The sequence below is a fragment of the Sinohyriopsis cumingii genome, chromosome 1, assembly GCF_028554795.1.
Source record: "Sinohyriopsis cumingii isolate HCF-2022 chromosome 1, ASM2855479v2, whole genome shotgun sequence".
NCBI classification, from domain to species: domain Eukaryota; kingdom Metazoa; phylum Mollusca; class Bivalvia; order Unionida; family Unionidae; genus Sinohyriopsis; species Sinohyriopsis cumingii.
The window spans coordinates 1,068,891-1,085,559 of NC_142961.1; the positions used below are offsets into that span (position 1 = coordinate 1,068,891).

General features: G+C 35.2%; 1 protein-coding gene across 1 annotated transcript in view; it reads left to right on the top strand.

Annotated features, from left to right (window-relative positions):
- The window catches only part of LOC149806308 (laminin subunit alpha-2-like), a 339,640-nt gene that overhangs the window by 272,134 nt on the left and 50,837 nt on the right, over positions 1-16,669 (top strand). The window contains exon 55 of the mRNA XM_089951256.1: positions 2,924-3,066. Within this exon, the coding sequence (XP_089807382.1) occupies positions 2,924-3,066 (143 nt within the window). The remainder of the gene's footprint in view (positions 1-2,923; positions 3,067-16,669) is intronic.

Sequence of the window (16,669 nt, forward strand, 5' to 3'; positions counted from 1 at the left end):
TGTCAACTAAGTCAGCAAAAATTGCTCTTATACCCCTCTCAGGGTTGACATGTATGGATTTCAACCAAATTTGGAATGCTGACTGTCTTAATTTATGATTGTATTTCAAGCAAATCTGGTATGCTGACTGTCTTAATTTATAATTGTATTTCAAGCAAATTTGGAATGCAGACTAACTGTCCTTATTTATAATTGTATTTCAACAAATCTGGAATGCTGACTGTCTTAATTTATAATTGCATATCAAGCAAATCTGGAATGCTGACTAACTGTCTTAATTTATAATTGTATTTCAAGCAAATCTGGAATGCTGAGTAACTGTCTTAATTTATAATTGTATTTCAAGCAAATCTGGAATGCTGAGTAACTGTCTTAATTTATAATTGTATTTCAAGCAAATATGGAATCCTGAGTAACTGTCTTAATTTATAATTGTATTTCAAGCAAATCTGGAATGCTGACTGTCTTAATTTATAATTGTATTTCGACAAATCTGGAATGCTGTCTTAATTTATAATTGTATTTCAAGCAAATCTGGAATGTTGAGTAACTGTCTTAATTTATAATTGTATTTCAAGCAAATCTGGAATGCTGAGTAACTGTCTTAATTTATAATTGTATTTCAAGCAAATCTGGAATGCTGAGTAACTGTCTTAATTTATAATTGTATTTCAAGCAAATCTGGAATGCTGACTGTCTTAATTTATAATTGTATATCAAGTAAATCTGGTATGCTGACTAACTGTCCTTATTTATAATTGTATTTCAACAAATCTGGAATGCTGACTGTCTTAATTTATAATTGTATATCAAGCAAATCTGGAATGCTGAGTAACTGTCTTAATTTATAATTGTATTTCAAGCAAATCTGGAATGCTGAGTAACTGTCTTAATTTATAATTGTATTTAAACAAATCTGGAATGCTGACTGTCGTAATTTATAATTGTATATCAAGCAAATCTGGTATGCTGACTAACTGTCTTAATTTATAATTGTATTTCAACAAATCTGGAATGCTGACTGTCTTAATTTATAATTGTATATCAAGCAAATCTGGTATGCTGACTAACTGTCTTAATTTATAATTGTATTTCAACAAATCTGGAATGCTGACTGTCTTAATTTATAATTGTATATGAAGCAAATCTGGTATGCTGACTAACTGTCCTTATTTATAATTGTATTTCAACAAATCTGGAATGCTGACTGTCTTAATTTATAATTGTATATCTAGCAAATCTGGTATGCTGACTAACTGTCTTAATTTATAATTGTATTTCAAGCAAATCTGGAATGCTGAGTAACTGTCTTAATTTATAATTGTATATCAAGCAAATCTGGTATGCTGACTAACTGTCTTAATTTATAATTGTATTTCAACAAATCTGGAATGCTGACTGTCTTAATTTATAATTGTATATCAAGCAAATCTGGTATGCTGACTAACTGTCTTAATTTATAATTGTATTTCAAGCAAATCTGGAATGCTGAGTAACTGTCTTAATTTATAATTATATTTCAAGCAAATTTGGAATGCTGAGTAACTGTCTTAATTTATAATTGTATTTCAAGCAAATTTGGAATGCAGACTAACTGTCTTAATTTATAATTGTATTTCAACAAATCTGGAATGCTGACTGTCTTAATTTATAATTGTATTTCAAGCAAATCTGGAATGCTGAGTAACTGTCTTAATTTATAATTGTATTTCAAGCAAATCTGGAATGCAGCTTGATAGTGATGAGTTGTCAGTTTAGTCTGATTGCCAGTATTCTACAATATAATATGATAGAGTAATGGCCCTGATTTGTTATAACCACCTACTATTGTTACTTCAGAATAACCATGTTACTAATTGGATTTCAGAAATATTTAGTATGCATTGATGAAACCTTGGTGAGGTTGAATGTCAGTTTTGCATAGTGAGATTTTTCAGCTTGCTATATTACCTTTTATTCAAATTATGGCACATGTTTGCAACACGCATGCTGTAATTTTTATTTGAATTAAACCAATTATTGTGTGTCTCTTTGATAAGGGCTGTTCCATTAAAAGATACATGGTACCCAGGGAAAGCAGTTTTTAAAAAATATATGCCAGGGTACTTTGATTTCACATAGTTCATATTAAAATGATAAGAAATTTCTAAATTGCATCTATGGGTGAGTACCCCACTTTAAAAGTGCCTTCCCTAGGTCCCATGTATGTTTTAATGGAACAGCTCTAAAGCATTGTAGCAGCACTTCTAAGTTTTCAATAATTTCATCCTTCATCGAGAGGAGTCATCATTGCTTAGTTGGTAGAATGTTGGACTTGTAATCCATGAGTCATGGGTTCATTACCCAGCCAGGCCAGTTTAACTGGCCACCTTGATGTTTCCTGGTGAAAAGCCTTTAGTTCCTATTTCTCTGCATGATACAGCCAGTAATAAGTTGAAAGTGATATAAAAAACTAACCAACCAGCTAACATCTTAAATGCGACCTCCCTTGAAAGATGGTGAAAAAATTGACCCACTTGTATTGGTAAACACTTGACCTTGTCATAACTTTGCTGTCGGATATCATGTCTACAGTAGTTTCAATAATGAAGTAAACAAAAACCTAACCAAGAGCATTTGTCCCACATACCCATACCAATTGGGTCTTCCTTTACGATTGTATTTTTACTTATTTTTCTATATCAACCTCATCACTAAGCATCTACTTCTACAAAACCACACTCCCCAACTTCTTGTAATAAAGGCACATCAATTCATGGAATTTGTTTGTGCCTTATCAGTTTAATTTGAAAGGATTGATCACAGATAAATCATGACACAAAATATTACTTTTTCATCTGATCTTAAAATAAATTATTTAAAATATCTGTATTTGCTGCATAGAGGAAAAATAATTTTTGTTACCTTTTTATTTTGATTTCAGAGCTTCTATTCCATGTCACTGATAGATGGACAGTTGGAAGCCAGGTTTAGGGAAAAAGGAGGCAAGATTACAATACTGAAATCTACTAAGAAATATAATAATGGAGCTCTCCGTAATGCAGCAGTTCAGAAGACAAATGAAAAGTAAATATTTTGTATTTATGCAAATTATGCTTGGCCATGCCTCTGAGCTGTGATTTAATGTCTGGAAAATGCTCCAAAAGGGAGACTAGTGTCAAGAACATTTCTACAAGGTCAGTGTTTTAGAATTAGACCCCTGGGATATGCCAAGAATCATACAAGTCTGGCCCAGGGTCATAACTAGAAAACTATTGAGATCTCAACCATATATACACTTACTTGACATGAAAAGACCAATACAAATGTGCTTTGACATTAATTGCTTGGTCCCTTCTTAACCCCAACTGCCCCAATGTCATAACTTGGCAATTTTTTAGATTCTCAACCTTTAACTTCATAAATAATAATAATAATAATAATGAGGACTTTGTATAGTGCCTAATCGTTAGAATCTCTAAGCGCTTTACAACATTAGACAACACCTAAATCTGCCCCAGCAGCAATAAGCTTGTGCCACAGAGAGTTTTTGCCTGTTTAGAAAATTTTGTAAACACCATGCACATGCATTTCTCTTCTTATATCCAATAAAAATCCACAAAATTTTCACCAATTATTCCAAATGAGTTTGTCAACAGAGTTGACAATGTGTGGAAAAAGGGAATGGCTTGAACACAGAGTTGAAAATATGTGGAAAAGGGAATGGCTTGAACACAGAGTTGATGGGAATGTAGTTGTTTGAAAATGTGTGGAAAAGGGAATGGCTTGAACACAGAGTTGATGGGAATGTAGTTGTTTGAAAATGTGTGGAAAAGGGAATTGCTTGAACACAGAATTGTTGGGAATATAGTTGTTCAGTTTGTTAGAAAAGTGAATGCCAGAGGACTAGCATTTTGCAAACTTTGTCAGAAAGATTTGGACATCTTTTGCCAACTCTGACAACCAGTATAATGTCATTGTTAGTAGATTCCAAACTGTTTCCCTTCCAGAATTTAAGGAGGGACAATGTATTGATCACTGGTGAGAAAGTGATGATATTGTGCCAGAAACCCATGTCTGTTAAAGATGGTTATGTCTTTATTGAGTTGTTTTCATTCCTCACAAGCATCCTTTCAATGCAGTAAATGATTTTTTTGATTCCAAATCAGAGAGGATAACCACAGAAACCTACAAGTCTGTTCAGAAGATCAAATATGGTCTGAAAGCATCAGCAAAGAGTGCAATACAGTATTTAAAGAAAGATTTCTTACATGATAGAACAGATGTAGCCCTCTTTCAGAATATGTGAATTGCATAAAGTCAATACAAGGAAGAGCTTAGAAGGAAAATAAATCTCTTGTTGAGAATAAAATGAAAAAATTGAACATTGAGCCCTTAAAATCAGTGGTTACAAAGAAGAAAGCAAAATAAATATTTGCCAAGGCTACAAAAAGCAAGAGCAGCACATCAGTATAAGCAGCATGTGTCCAGTGGGGGAAAAGACAAGTTTATGGGAATATTTTATATAATTGATTTATATAATTAAAACAGTATAAGCAGCATGTGTCCAGAAGGGGAAAAGACAAGTTTATGGGAATATTTTATATAATTGAATTATATAATTAAAACAGTATAAGCAGCATGTGTCCAGCAGACGAAAAGACAAGTTTATGGGAATATTTTATATAATTGATTTATATAATTAAAACTGTATAAGCAGCATGTGTCCAGCAGGGGAAAAGACAAGTTTATGGGAATATTTTATATAATTGATTTATATAATTAAAACAGTATAAGCAGCATGTTTCCAGCAGGGGAAAAGACAAGTCTATGGGAATATTTTATATAACTGATCTATATAATTAAAACCTTTACTATGAAAGAAAAAACATCGTTAATAGAAGAGAAAAGTGTGATACACATGTAATATCTACTGCAAGAATAACTTCGTTGTCACTGACACGGTGTGTGAACATGGACATGTACATGTAACTTGGTTGTGACTGACATGGTGTGTGAACATGGACATGTACATATAACTTGGTTGTGACTGACATGGTGTGTGAACATAGACATGTACATATAACTTGGTTGTGACTGACATGGTGTGTAAACATGGGCATGTACATATAACTTGGTTGTGACTGACATGGTATGTGAACATGGACATGTACATATAACTTGGTTGTGACTGACATGGTGTGTGAACATAGACATGTACATATAACTTGGTTGTGACTGATATGGTGTGTAAACATGGGCATGTACATATAACTTGGTTGTGACTGACATGGTATGTGAACATGGACATGTACATATAACTTGGTTGTGACTGACATGGTGTGTGAACATGGACATGTACATGTAACTTGGTTGTGACTGACATGGTGTGTGAACATGGACATGTACATGTAACTTGGTTGTGACTGAAATGGTGTGTGAACATGGACATGTACATATAACTTGGTTGTGACTGACATGGTGTTTGAACATGGACATGTGCATGTAACTTGGTTGTGACTGACATGGTGTGTGAACATGAACTTGTACATGTAACTTTGTTGTAACTGACATGGTGTGTGAACATGGACATGTACATACAACTTCCTTGTGACTGACATGGTGTGTAAACATGTACATATAACTTGGTTGTGACTGACATGGTGTGTGGACATGTACATATAACTTGGTTGTGACTGACATGGTGTGTGAACATGGACATGTACATATAACTTAGTTGTGACTGACATGGTGTTTGGACATGTACATATAACTTGGTTGTGGCTGACATGGTGTGTGAACATGGACATGTACATATAACTTGGTTGTGACTGACATGGTGTGTGAACATGGACATGTACATATAACTTCATTGTGACTGACATGGTGTGTGAACATGGACATGTACATATAACTTGGTTGTGACAGACATTGTGTGTGAACATGGACATGTACATATAACTTCTTTGTGACTGACATGGTGTATTAACATGGACATGTACATATAACTTGGTTGTGATTGACATGGTGTGTGAACATGGACATGTACATATAACTTCTTTGTGAATGATATGGTGTGTGAACATGGACATGTACATATAACTTCATTGTGACTGACATGGTGTGTAAACATGGACATGCACATATAACTTGGTTGTGACTGACATGGTGTGTGAACATGGACATGTACATAAAACTTGGTTGTGACAGACATTGTGTGTGAACATGGACATGTACATATAACTTCTTTGTGACTGACATGGTGTATTAACATGGACATGTACATATAACTTGGTTGTGACTGACATGGTGTGTGAAAATAGACATGTACATATAACTTGGTTGTGACTGACATGGTGTGTGAACATGGACATGTACATATAACTTGGTTGTGACTGACATGGTGTGTAAACATGGACATGTACATATAACTTGGTTGTGATTGACATGGTGTGTGAACATGGACATGTACATATAACTTCTTTGTGACTGACATGGTGTATTAACATGGACATGTACATATAACTTGGTTGTGACTGACATGGTGTGTGAAAATAGACATGTACATATAACTTGGTTGTGACTGACATGGTGTGTAAACATGGACATGTACATATAACTTGGTTGTGACTGACATGGTGTGTGAACAGGGACATGTACATATAACTTGGTTGTGACTGACATGGTGTGTAAATATGGACATGTACATATAACTTGGTTGTGACTGACATAATGTGTAAACATGGACATATACATATAACTTCATTGTGACTGACATGGTGTGTAAACATGGACGTGTACATATAACTTGGTTGTGACAGACATTGTGTGTGAACATGGACATGTACATATAACTTGGTTGTGACAGACATTGTGTGTGAACATGGACATGTACATATAACTTCATTGTGACTGACATGATGTGTAAACATGGACATGTACATATCACTTCATTGTGACTGACATGGTGTGTGAACATGGATATGTACATGTAACTTCTTTGTGACTGACATGGTGTATTAACATGTTCATGTACATATAACTTGGTTGTGACGGACATTGTGTGTGAACATGGACATGTACATATAACTTTTTTGTGACTGACATGGTGTGTGAACATGGACATGTACATATAACTTCATTGTGACTGACATTGTGTGTGAACATGGATATGTACATATAACTTCATTGTGACTGACATGGTGTGTGAACATGGACATGTACATATAACTTGGTTGTGACAGACATTGTGTGTGAACATGGACATGTACATATAACTTGGTTGTGACAGACATTGTGTGTGAACATGGACATGTACATATAACTTCATTGTGACTGACATGGTGTGTAAACATGGACATGTACATATAACTTCATTGTGACTGACATGGTGTGTGAACAGGGACATGTAGATACAACTTGGTGGTGACAGACATGGTGTGTGAACATGGACATGTACATATAATAACTTCAGCACTATTATTGGAGATGTTGATTCTTCAAGTATTTTTTAAAGCTGGTTGTGTTTATTAATTCTTAAATTATTTCTTTGGTTGGAAAGAAGTGAAATCTTTGCAATATATTATGATAATAAGAATCTACAGAAAAATATTCTACAGGGAAGAGGAAACAATGCTGTTGTTATTCACCCACTATTTGGCTCTTCTACTTTTGCTCATGGCTTCTGGACTGCTAAATCATTTGTTTGTTTGACTGACTGTCTTTTTTATTTGTTGGCCTTATTTAAGTTTCTACATGCTTTTGCTGGGCCCTTTCTTGGTGTGGTTTGTTTGTGGAATTAACTTCAGGACTTGATTTCTTTTCTCCCAGATTTGCCTCAGTATATCCCATTGTTAGGGATGGCACTGATCACATTTAATAGGAACTGGTGTTTCATTGTTTCCTGAACTTTCTTGTAAATGTTTTCTTCATTTCTGAACAATTTCATTCTCTGTGATTAAAGTTTCTTCTGCAAATACATTGCAGAATTTTAATACCTTAGGAGAACTACTACTACCTCACAAATTAGCCCTCCCAGGTTAAAACTTGTTAGCTCTAAAGCTAAAAATTATCTGCCCACCTAGGTGGCAAATAGAAAGACTTATCTCCACGTGATATCAGGAGTGATGCCAAAAAAATGAATTTGTCACTTATAACATCTGCTCATGCCTTGAAGCACACTCCCTACAGAGAGGCTTCACAAAATCCATACAAGCTGTTTGGAAGTTTTCTACATCAGAGCATGTTGGAGAAGTTTTATCTTTGATGGGAAATATGCCTCATTTATAAATTTTCAAATGTTCTGTTCTTCCTATTGCCAATGACAAAGTTTCTTAACTTGCTGCTATGACTTTGCTGTCTTCACATGCTTAGGCTCCTTTGGCACAATGGCATTCCATCACATTGCTATAACTGTATTAATACATACATGTCCGGTGTGCAATATAGAAAACTTGTTTAGTATTACAGTATAATTTCCACTGAATCAGGATACATGCAGTTAAGTTTCTGTATTATCTTGTCTTAGGATCTAATTCATAGTTGTATGCATGATGCTGTACTGATTTTACCTGTAATGAATGTCATTGGGCCTTTCCTACAGGTAACATTATTTCATAATGAATAATGTACCATCTACTTCATAAGTATCAATAGTAATGTTTCACTTCAATTTTTTTGTGCAGGTTTTATGTGTAATATAATTTTTTTAATTTAATTGACTGTATTGCTTCTGCCATGGTTGGATGAATAGAGGTAAGTTGTCTATTCAGTAGCATCCAGTTCATACATGTAATTACTATAAGCAACGCTTCAGTGATTTTACCTGTATAGGCAGTCAAAAGTTGGCCTTCCTACAGGTAAGTTGTAAATAGAATTGATTATTTGGCTTCCTTCACTCACCCTCAAGCCTCTGCCACCTAAAGGGCATCTCCACTTAGTCACACCTTAGAAGTAAGTTGAATTTATTCATTACATGCTGAAAGTATAGTGAACTACCATCCACAACATTCTTTTCCAAGTACTTGTCTCTGGAAGAATCTACTTTAATCACTGCCACAATTTGACAAGGCACTGATATCTTGGGACTACTTCATTTCCACAAATTGACAAGGCACTGATATTTTGTGACTACTTTATTGTCTGTTACAAACTCCAAGCATCTATGGACATCTTTTCTCACAAATGCCTTCCCACAGTTTTCCATTTGGATACCTTTGAATTGATTCATAATGTCATGACCTAGGAATCAGTGTTGTATTTAATATCTATGGTGATATTCAATAGACAGAAAACAGCTTACCTTCTCCCACCCCAGAATTGGGAAGGAGGATATATCAACAGTGACACTTTCATCCTTATTAATGTGAGCTGTCACTTCTGCATATCAGGCTAATCCCATACCAATAAATGTGCTTTGCATTTCTGCTCACAGAGTTATGACATCTGCCACAAACATTGCAAATGAGTGAAACTGTTCTCTAACTATAATTATTGTGGGATGGACATCCTAGTACGCTTCTTCATTATTTATCAGAGATTTTTCATCCTAAAATTTGATCTGGAGGAACCTTTATGCACAGTACAAAAGGTTACACTTCCAGGTCATTCGACAGCTTCATAAAGATGCAGCTTCACAGCTTCTGTTGGATTTGCAGGAAGGAAAATTCTTCCCTTTTAAAGCTGCAACCAACATAGGGAGTCTATTTTCCAGTTAGGTTATTTAGAAGCTATCACACATAGCTTAGGGGACCAGTAATGGTCTTTGGGGGCAAGGGGCTGTATCTCCCTCCACCTCTTACCTATTCTGCAAAGGCAATATGATAGGCTAACATATTTGAAGAAAAAAAGGTTTTTTTTTCTTCTAGTAAAATGTTTCTTCATTAATACTTAATCATAATACACATACACCCTCCCCACAGTTACAACCATATAGAGAGCATTCCATCTTTAGTAACTGATGAATTCACAGGATTTGGTGCCAATCCTGGTATCAAATGCCACCAAGGTGTGCAGAAAACTTTTAGCATTTTAGCTAAAAGGTTCAAACCAGGTAGGGCTGGATTTGTGAGGTAGCAGTTGTTCTCCTATGGTATTATGATTAGTAAATATTAGCGAAGAAACATATTTTATATATTTTACTAGTAAAAGTTGGTTTCTCAGCAGAGCTATTAACTCCTCATTTTATGAATGTTCAATGAACAAATTTGCAAGTTAATGCATTTTATATTTTTTTAACCCATTTTTCTTTATGCATAATGAATTTCCAGTACAACAAGTCAGGCATGATATACAATAATTACTAGCCCTAACCACCACCTCTCATGCATCCAGTTGCCATCTTTCTACACATGAAGTATGCTTTCTCTTACCTATGTATCTACACCTGTAAAGTTTGCCCAAATTCCAAATTGCATGAGACCTGTTGGCAGAATGGTGTCTGGGTAACTCCAATCCTTCCGATAACATCTCGTATGGGCACAACACCGTATTATTTTGTGAAATATAATTCCACCATCCAGCATGAGAATATTTTTTGATACTTAGTTCCATGATAACACCTTTATAACACCTTTATAACACCATGATAACACCTTTATAACACCTTTATAACACCTTTATAACACCATGATAACACCTTTATAACACCTTTATAACACTTGGGACAGCTTCAGATTTGAATAGTAAAATATTTATTCAGTGTTCAATAAATGTATCTTTAAATTCATGTGATTAATTTTAAACATTTCTAAAGACAAGGTTCAAAGTTACATTTTAATTGGTAATCAATATCCTTTTGTAGCTGGATAATTATGTTTCAGTTTTCCATTATTAATATCAAAAAATAGGTATTTTGACCTCCGTGCAGTTGATATTTAATTTTTAATGTGAATGATAGCATTTATTCCATACATATAAAGAAAGCAGCAGAAGGGATTCACAGACCTTAATTTCCGCCGAAAATAAACCTTTCTACAAGAAATAATTTCGGTGAAGTCTTTATTTTCACTTTTAAGGGCTGCTACGGGGCCTTATTTTGGTGTTTTTCAGACCCCCTGATTTTCGTGTGTACATAAAAACATCAGCGCCAGGACAAATCGTTTTTGGAAACAAATTTTTAGAATATCTTGTCAAGACCAATTCGATATCTACATCGTGGATCATGTAAATTTATTGTAATGAATCCGTGTGGAGTTGACTGAGCACGACTGAACATGTTCTTGAATGTATTTATATCCATGTCACCGTTACACCAAGTTTGATGAATATTGCGTAACGTATGCGTGTCTACGCTGTTAAATACTGCTAGAATATTACAATTATCTCTGATTACCTTTGGAATTTGTGTATATCGCTGAGTAACATAAATAATATCTGTATTTTTATGCCGGCCTCAAGAGAATATTCTGGCTGGGTTAGTTTGTTTGTCCAGCATTACATCATCATATACGACAAGATTGTTTTCCTCTCCATCAAGATCGTCCACAGACGGTGCATCGTCTATATCTGTTATAAATTCTATAATATTTTTGGATATTTCCGATGTATTATCACTAAAGTCCTTCAAGACTTGATAACAACGTTGATCATCGACCGACAGTGCAACTAAATATAACTTGTCCCATTTTAACCATCTCATTATCAAATTTAGCAACAACTGCGTTTTACCTGATCCTGATGGGCCAATTATTATCATTCTAATCGAATTTGGTAATGCCGCGTGATGTTTTACTTGCTCGCGTTTCTTCGTGGCCGAAAAATCAATTACATCCATGGCTATAATATATTATGGATCTATATTGTGTGAAATGTCGTGCGCATACCGATACGGAAAATCTATCCGAAGTCAGGACGTGTAATAACAGAAATGCAATTACAGGCACATGCGTCAAATACGGCACAAAGAAATTTAGATTTATAAAAAAATAGCCCATGGAGGTGATATTGCCTCATCCCTCGGAAAACTCTCCGGATTACCTTGGGCAAAATATCTCGGAGAAAAACATGTCCCAGGATATAATTACTATGGACCAGGAACCCGACTAGATATCAGACTCGATGAAAATGATCAACCAAAACCTAATGAAGAACCGGTAAATCCTATCGATGCTGCATGTTATATTCATGATCTTGCGTATCGTAGTGGAGATTTAGAACAAAGACATCTCGCTGATGTAAAACTTATTCACGCCATAAACATGGTTCCTAATAAAACATTTAGGCAAAGAATGGCATCATGGGTAATTAAAGGTGGAATGAAGGGTAAATTATTGCTCGGTGCGGGTTATAAATAATGGAAGAGATATATTATTCACCGCGAGGATTTTGGCGAGGAAAATCTGCAATTACTAAACTCGCTAAAGCTGCTAAAGTAAAAATACCTGTCGCTGCTTCTTGGTTATCGAAACAAGCAATATGGCAAATCTATCTTCCTCCGCCAAAGAAAATCCCCCACGCGCATTTTGAAGTTGGTACCCCAAACGAAGTTCATCAGGCTGATATTATGTTTCTTCCTCATGATACCGTTGACGGAACAAAGTATAAATATGTTCTAACTATCGTTGATATTGCTAGCAGATATAAGGAAGCGGAACCATTGGCAACTAAAACGGCCAAAGAAGTCGCTAATGCATTTAATAATATCTATTCAAGATCTCCATTAACATGGCCGAATTTACTTCAGGTTGACCCCGGCCAGGAATTTCTTGGTGCGGTATTATCACTTATGAAAAAAAATAACGTTAATATTCGACGTGGTCATGCTGGAATCCATCGAGATCAAGCGATAGTTGAACGATTTAATAAAACACTGGCTGAGCGATTATTTGGATATCAATATGCACGAGAATTTATCACTGATGAACGATCTCACGAATGGGTATTGCGATTACCAGGCGTATTTGGTGCAATAAATAATGAAATAACTCGACCGATAAAAATGAGGCCAGCAATGGCGATTACAAAAACAACTATGCCGATAAAGCGAGATTTTCCAACACAACCCGTGCTAGGTAGTATAATAGTCAGATATCTGTATAAACAAGGCGAGGCTGAAGGTGGCCGAAAAAGAGCAACGGATCCAAATTGGAGCGTTACTTCACATAAAATATCCGCTATAACAAGATCATCGGGAAGGCCAGCAATGTATACGTTAGATCCGTATGCTCCTCAACGTAAATTTACACGAGAAGAACTACAAATAATCCCCCATGATACTCAATATCCTCCAAAATCACTTAAGTAAAATTCGTCCCAACTGAGATAATTTTCTAACTCTAGACACGGCTAAATAAACTAAATTTGACCACATTAATCTATCATCAACGATCCAAACTTTACCTTCTATGGTTAATCCCTGAGAAGAATGTATCGTTGTTGCGTAACCTAATTTCCATGGAGATTTTTCTGCATTTATCATATCATTAACGAAATTAATATCGACGTGAACAATATCATTCAGCACTAAATTCTTTTTTTCTCCACAAACATCAACGTCAATATTTTGTTTTCTGGTATCCGCAGGTCTATAACATAACGGTACTTGCAGCGTTGGGAATTTCTCACAATGCAACTTAAATAATTTTACTTGAAGATCATCACGAATTATTTTTCTACTAGCTACGATCAAGTAATCAGGATGCCATAATTCAAGAAAATCATTCATTAATGTTTCATCTATTATCTTTCTCGTAACGGTACATTGAATTTCATTTGATTTTAATCGAATTAATTTCTTAAATTTCGTCAGTAATTTATCCGTAGATCTATAATCTGCATCAATTTCTTCATAATAATCAACAAATTTCCTGAGCCATCTATGTGGAGATTCTCCATCTATCGGATTTGGTTGACCGTGATCTCCACACATTATTACCACGGTATTTTTTTGAGCTAACCATGATAAGAATAATTTCAACGTAGATAAACTTATTGTACAAACTTCGTCGATGATTATAATTTTATTTATGTATTTGTCTCCCATTCACACTGGATCCCATGCGCCACCGTTATATTTGAAATAGCTATGATACGTGCAGGATTTAACTCCGCGTTGTTTCATTTCTCGCGCTAATCTATGCGTGGGCGTTAGCACAATCATATCGGAATTCAAGAATAGTTTTATTGCTCGCGTAGTTTTACCGCTTCCTCCAGGACCGTTCAAATACACGAATTTATGTCGAGAAATCGGATCATTCGCGGAAACTTCCGTAGATATCTCTATAATCTCTCCATGATGAAATTCATCATGGTCTTCGACATCCGCGTCTTCACAATAATCAAGAATATCTTCATCTTTTTTCTCCAGGTTCCCCACGGGCCATCCTCGATAAGATATTTTTCTACCAAATTTAGATATTTCTCCTCGATATAAAATGAATCTGTCGCGACTCGTACTGCAATATCGGAGAATTTATTTATCATCGAAAGTAAATCTATACATACATAAGCCAACATTGACGATCTCAAATGCGTATATTGCGGAGATTCTGCATCAAGATAACTAACTACAGTACCCAACTTTGTTCCATCTACGAAAATATTCTCTCTGCCACAAAATGCACCTCTCGAAGTTGTATCATTAAGAATAAAATCTAATTCCGCATCGTTCATAAACAACCTAGTATGTCGTCGCTTATGATCAACTGAGCCGCCTTGAATAAAAATTTACATATTATTTTCCTTCCAATATCTTTAGCGTTATCACAATCCGTTGGCAGCCATACTTCAGTCTGTTTTTTATACGAAATAATCGCTTCACTAACCGTTAGTTTTGTTAACATCGCTGAATCTAGCATATATTGCAGCAGCGCTGTATGAACCCAGCGTCGTTGTGATAAATGCCTTCCAAACCAAATATAGCAGATTTTATGTAAATTATCCACGAGTTTGAATGATGTAACACGCGCGAAACCTGTCACAAAGTTAGGTAACGGTCCGTTTATTGCAACTCGCATCATTTCACTACAAGGATGACCGTATTTAGCAAAATATTCTGCACAATCACCATATCCTAGAAAACTTCCTGGATAACACGCGGACATATCGATAGATATCGTATTGCTTGTAAAATCATATTTAGTGTTCCATAGTCCCCCATGACCATATTCTATGAAACTTTGTTGTATATCTTCAAGAAATTCACCTCGCGTTGGCTTCCACAAGTTTCTTTCTCTAGCGGCATGAGCAGCAACAGACGGAATAGTAAAACAACTCGTTAATAATTGTTTCGGACTCGTCGAGTATTTATATGCTAACTCGCTCATCGAATCATGAAGAGGTTTATTTCTATAAATATCACCTCGTGGTAGAACAAATTGGTCATATTTATCCTCACTTGAGAATAACCAAACCGAAATTGGATCTGATTTACTCAATTCGCTAATAAATTTAAATATATCTTCAGTAAAAAACTTAACTTCACGTTGTCGTGGAAATATAGTTACTGCGCTCGACCATGCGTGAGAATTATGATCTACAATTACTATCGATGATCCACGAGATTTATACGGTGAATCGTATAATATTTCTCCTGACAATGTTTTGACCGCGATAAGAAATTTTAATTTTCTTGATAACGCAGCTACATCTTCCACCGACGCACCATCAGTAACAGTCCCGGCCCATGTATTTATCTTCGCTAATCTTAATTCATTTAACCCCGATCCGCGTTTTGAGTTTTTCATATGCTCTATCATGCGCTCAGCAACGCAATTTGTCACCGTAGACTTCTTCATAGGAGGTAATTTCTTCACGTCCGGTTTATCATTCAACAAATAAATTACATAAACAACAGCGCTGACCGGATAAGCTTTAACATAATACGGTTTATCAATGCCTAATAATAATCCGGCCGGCTATTTGCATCAATAACAACATTTTTTTTCCCTCCTATAACAGGATCCCGCTTGTCACGAATGATCCACACGCCATCGGGCATTTGCACGATAAACTTTATTCCGAATATAAATTTTTCATTGGGATGATTTTTCTTAATATAATCAATTATTTCCCTGGCTCGTTCGATCGTCATAGTATTATCGATTGTATTTGTTTTCCAAGTCGACCAAGTATGAACTGCTCCATCCTCAAGAAACTCCTTCTTAGCTTGATTGGCCTCGAAAATCTCATATTGGGCTTCGTCAAGATCAAATAATTTCATTATTATATTTTAAACAAATATCTAAATAATAATGAACAAGTGCAAGTGGCTCCCAGTTGGCGAGATAAATCATTGTGATAAATCATGCAGGAAGGAATATTGTGGGGCTTATATGCAAGCTATTCGAGATGGAAGCTTTGGACCGCAGCATTGTATGAAATGTAATATTGGTACGCGAGGAAAAACTCAATTATGTCTAAAATGCGGAGGAAAACGTTATCGAGAGTTAAAGCGACATTATGATAAAAAATCCAGCAATGATATAATAACATGCGAGGAAGACTATATTAATAAGATTCAAACAAATAATGATTTGAACAAACAGAATATCATATATGAACCCAATATTTAAGACCCACCCCATGATTAATGGATATGAAGCGTCGCGAGATGGTGTTATCAGGCACATTAGGACGAAACATCCTGTTGGTAATATCACTAAATTTGGATATCTCAGATTTACGGTTGATAAGGGAAAAACACGTTATTATAATCACAGATTTATTTTCGAATGTTATAACGGTATTATTA